The sequence below is a fragment of the Gavialis gangeticus genome, unplaced genomic scaffold (genome assembly GCF_001723915.1).
Source record: "Gavialis gangeticus isolate Ggan-Ray unplaced genomic scaffold, GavGan_comp1, whole genome shotgun sequence".
NCBI classification, from domain to species: domain Eukaryota; kingdom Metazoa; phylum Chordata; order Crocodylia; family Gavialidae; genus Gavialis; species Gavialis gangeticus.
The window spans coordinates 45,074,806-45,079,280 of record NW_017729029.1 but is presented as its reverse complement, the minus strand read 5'-3'; the positions used below and the strand labels follow the sequence as shown (position 1 = coordinate 45,079,280).

General features: G+C 37.1%; 1 protein-coding gene across 3 annotated transcripts in view; it reads left to right on the top strand.

The window, feature by feature from the left end:
- Window positions 1-4,475, top strand: part of ATRX (ATRX, chromatin remodeler) — a 211,655-nt gene that overhangs the window by 110,369 nt on the left and 96,811 nt on the right. For all 3 annotated transcript variants that reach the window (XM_019521505.1, XM_019521507.1, XM_019521506.1), the window contains 3 exons: window positions 1,421-1,520; window positions 2,973-3,152; window positions 3,533-3,674. In XM_019521505.1, coding sequence (XP_019377050.1) covers window positions 1,421-1,520; window positions 2,973-3,152; window positions 3,533-3,674 — 422 coding nt within the window. The remainder of the gene's footprint in view (window positions 1-1,420; window positions 1,521-2,972; window positions 3,153-3,532; window positions 3,675-4,475) is intronic.

The following is a 4,475-nucleotide window of genomic DNA, read 5'->3' as shown; positions in this document are numbered from 1 at the left end:
CCTTCAAAACTTTCCCTCGCCTCTGGTATCCGCATAACCTCTCAACTCTGGGTTATATCCCTATGAGCTCCCAGAGCCTCACTGCTCTCCCAAGATAGCACAGCAGTTCATTTAGCATTCCCTGGTAGCAGTAGCTTTCCGGGCCAGGAGCTCCTAACCCTGTGGCTTGCAGGGCTCAACTGACTTGAGGCCCTGGGCTTGTGTTTCCCAGGACGTTGCCCCCTTCCGGTCAGGAGAGTACCCTGGGCTGTCTGCAGGTCCCTGCTAATTGATCTCATTGCCCAGTAATTATGGCAACCCAGTTGCAGCTGTGCCCTGCCTAGCACACTGTGCTCCCTCTCTGGGCTGATTTCTACCTTGAAGTAACAGAGTCCCTGTTTACACTGTGTATATGAGCCTAACATTAGAATTATGGTATGGAATAACTTTCATTTCTGCAAATTGGCTGACCAGCAAGAGTCAGGAAGTTCAGTTGAATTAGAGTTTCACTATGTGCTGGCAGAGAATTTTAAGCCTTGATTAGCAAGAGGATAAAACTGTCAAAGTACTAAGTATTTTTTGTACAAAGTGTGCTGCAGTCTAAGAACAGTGGATTCTTATTAACAGTTAAGTATTTTTATTTTTTTAATCCTGAGCTGCTTGGCAGTTATCTAAGATGGACCCTTATTATTTGTGTCTTGTGAGAGATTGTTTGAAAATAATCAATTAGCTTGTTTCTGTTGTCCCACAAAAGTGACATCCATACAAACAGTTCACATTTTGTGTGCAACTACTACAAAATTTGTGTGGAATTGCTTCTTTACCATGATAGAAACTGTGGAATCACTTAGGTAAAACTGCAGTGATTTATCTTGTTAAGGTCTGTAACTTGGTGTTACTGCATATCTGGCAATGGCGGTCCATGCATGGGAAAATATAATTTTTTATGTCTATTAAAGGCAGAAACAAACCAGAAAACTGATATGATGTACTTGTTGTAAAAGGATAGGAAAAAGCTAGTAGAGTAGCTTCATTCTAGGCCAGGAGTTGGCACCGTTTTTGGGTAGAGTGCCTAAAACACCTGCAAACTCAACTTGTAAGTTGCTGGGGTGGATGGTGGAGTAGCAACAAGGGGCCTAATCCTTGATGTGGCTGTGCAGCCCTGGCCCCTTCCCTCAGGTGCAAGTGCCTAGCAAAATGCTTTTGCGTGCCAGGCTCTGGCATGCATGCTAGGGGTTGCCTACCCTGTTCTAGGCAAACGCTTAGTTTGCTTTTACGGCATTAGTGAAGTATTTATAAATATAAGTAACTTCATTTTAGCGAGGGATGGAAATATCCTGTATTGAATGGAAGAATATTTCATAAAAAGAAAATCAACATTTTTATCCATTCTTGGCAAAGCATGAGTGGGGTTTTTTTGTTTTTGTTTTAATATTTTTAGATCTTCTAAGAAAGCCGAGGCAGAAGAAAACCGCAGTTACAAGCAAAAAAAGAAAAGGCGACGCATTAAAGTTCAGGAGGATTCCTCCAGTGAAAACAAGGTACTGGACAGAATGTTTGTTTTGAATGAACTGGTGAAACAGCAGTGAAACTGGTGAACTGCTGTTTCACGGTGAACTGGTGAAACAGCAAAATCACAATACTCTTTGTGATTTTGATAACAGCTGTCAGGGTAGTTTGGTCTCTAGATCATGCATTTCCAAAGGGTAGGTTGGGACATTGGTTGTCTTCAGTATATTTTGCAACATTTTGAATCTATTAAAATTCAGCAAATAATTGTAGTAATGAAACTTCAAATGTGCAGATAACCTTTTGCTAACTCTTCTCAAATAATAGTGCGTGCTCTTTGGCACATGTTCTGCAGTACAAGACTTAAATGCAAAGCTAGATGAAATCACACTGAAATATGTTTTGATTCATTGTGAAAGAAAGAAAGAAAGAATATTCATATCAGTGCTTCAGTCTACTCAACTATTTTCAATTTACAACATACTGTAGGTGTTTAAGTGGAAGAGTTTTCAATCAAGGATCCAAAGCTGGCCATGGTATCAACTTTAGGGATTTTCGTGTAACGTAAAGCCATCGGTAACTAAAATAATTCACACTAAACTTATTTCAGCATGATTTCATCTAGACTTGTGTTGGTCGCGCACACGTGTGTAGGTTGTCTTGTAATCAAGTCTTATTTGATACAGTTTGCAGTGAATTGAACACTCCAGCAAAGGCTTGAAATTTATATTTATTTTTTATGTTGGCATACAAATTCAAGATATCCTGGTCCGTTGAGAGAATTTTTTTAGTCAAAATACTTTTTTCCTCCTTGTTTAAAACAGTACACAAAATTTATATCTTTAAGCTGCACAGTAGAAGGAAAAAAAAAGTCCCTTGTCCTTAGGTTCCCAATGGGAGATTTTTTCTGTTTCTGATGGCAGAAAATTTCCAAAATTGCTTTATAGTCAAGCCCGATTTCAAATCTAAATTTGAAATTTAAATGTGTGATGTGTCTTTATTAGCAGTAGCAGCAGGTAGTGGTAGAGAGATCAGCTATCTTTTGGTATTCAGGAGAAATGGGGAAGAAGACCTTGTAGGCTTTTCTTGATGCCTTTCATACCTGGAATTGCTGGCAATTGTTAAATTTGGGCATATCAATGCATGTATTGAATTAAAGGGAAGAAAGGACATTTTCTAAAATCATGTTACCTAACATTTATTTGAAAGTACCTCTAATGTAGCAAACATTCATAATTGTATAAAAATGCAATTAGCACACATTCATGATTTACAAAATCTTATAAAGAATGATAAATTGTCTTTGAGTTTGTAATAATTGTTTTAGATTGTGCTGGTTGTTAACTTGTTTAAAAATCAGGCATATTCCCCAGTGCCTAAAGGAACCCTGTTTGTCAGGAATTTGACCACTAGTTCAGAAGTCAGGATTATAATATTTTGTCTTATTTTTCATATTAACAATCAATTCTTTTGAATTCTAATAGAGCAACTCTGAGGAGGAAGAGAATGATGATTCAAAATCTCCTGGAAAAGGCAGGAAGAAAATCAGAAAGATTATTAAAGATGATAAGCTTAGAACAGAGACACAAAATGCACTGAAAGAGGAGGAAGAAAGAAGAAAACGTATTGCAGAAAGAGAGCGAGAGAGAGAGAAACTGAGAGAGGTATGTTTTATTTACTGTATGTGGAATATTGCTGGGTAATTGAAATGCTGGCGCTATTTTAAAGGCATAAATTCAGCTGAGGTAAAAAACATAGTGTGTTTAAAAAAAAAACGTAGGTTTATGTAAGCATACAAATCATTCATGACAATGAAACTTGTAACTTTGCAAATTCTCCACCCTTCAGTAAGTAGTTTTGCATGGAAACAAATCCTGTAAATCAACATGGGAAAAGATAAAAGCATTAGATTTTAAAAAAAAAAATCTTTTTGAGTTTAGCAAATGAGGGTCTTGCTACTCTGAATTTGTCTTTCTCTAGAAGGACTCAAATTAGTCATGGGCAGTGGATTCCTATTATGCAGTATGCTTTTTTTTGCTTTCAGGTGATAGAAATAGAAGATGCTTCACCTCTGAAGTGTCCTATTACAACTAAACTGGTTTTAGATGAAGATGAAGAAACCAAAGAACCATTGGTGCAGGTTAACAGACATATAGTTACTAAACTGAAACCACATCAAGTAGATGGTAAGAAATTATGAAGAGAACTGTTTAATTGTTTGGGGGTTTTTTCTTTTTAATACCTTTGCTGGGGACTGTGGAAGATGTTTGAAAGATCAATTCAAGATAACAAAATTTGTAGAATTTCTGACGGGTTTCTTAATTTTTCTTTTGTTGGGAACATATTAATCTGAAGAAAATGAATGCAGACTTAGCATTGTTGATTTTCTGTAGAAACGTAAAATCAGTGAAATGTAGGGCTGGGAAAAGACCTTCCTTCTTTTTCCTTCCTTTCCTCCATCCCACCCTTTTCTTCCTGCCTGCTTTAAGGGAGAATGAAACATACCTGATACTACTTTATTTTACCACCCTGATAGACAGTATTTTGTTTAATACTTTAGCCTCACATTTGTAGGGTTTCTTTGGCCTGTCCCTAGTAGACCTAGAAAACTGATCACATTCTTCTCTGTAACATGCTTTTTATATAATAAAAAATTATCATGATTTTAGCAAGGCTTTTGACAAGAGCTGCAATGACATACTCATTAGAAAACTAAGGAAATAAAGACTAGATAAAGTACTGTAAGGTGGATATGTGATCGTTCAACTACAGTACTTATGTTCATCAGGTAGTCATCAGTGGCTCAATGTCTAGTTGGGAAGAGGTCTGTGTTGTTTAATATTTTCATTAATGCTTTGGGCTAGGGACAGACATTGCACATAAACTGGTATAAGTAATTGGAAATGGGTTGAAATCTGTAACGTAACAGAAGTTCAGTGCATGTAAAGTGCAAGTGTAAGGTGATGCACCTGGGGAGGAACAATCGG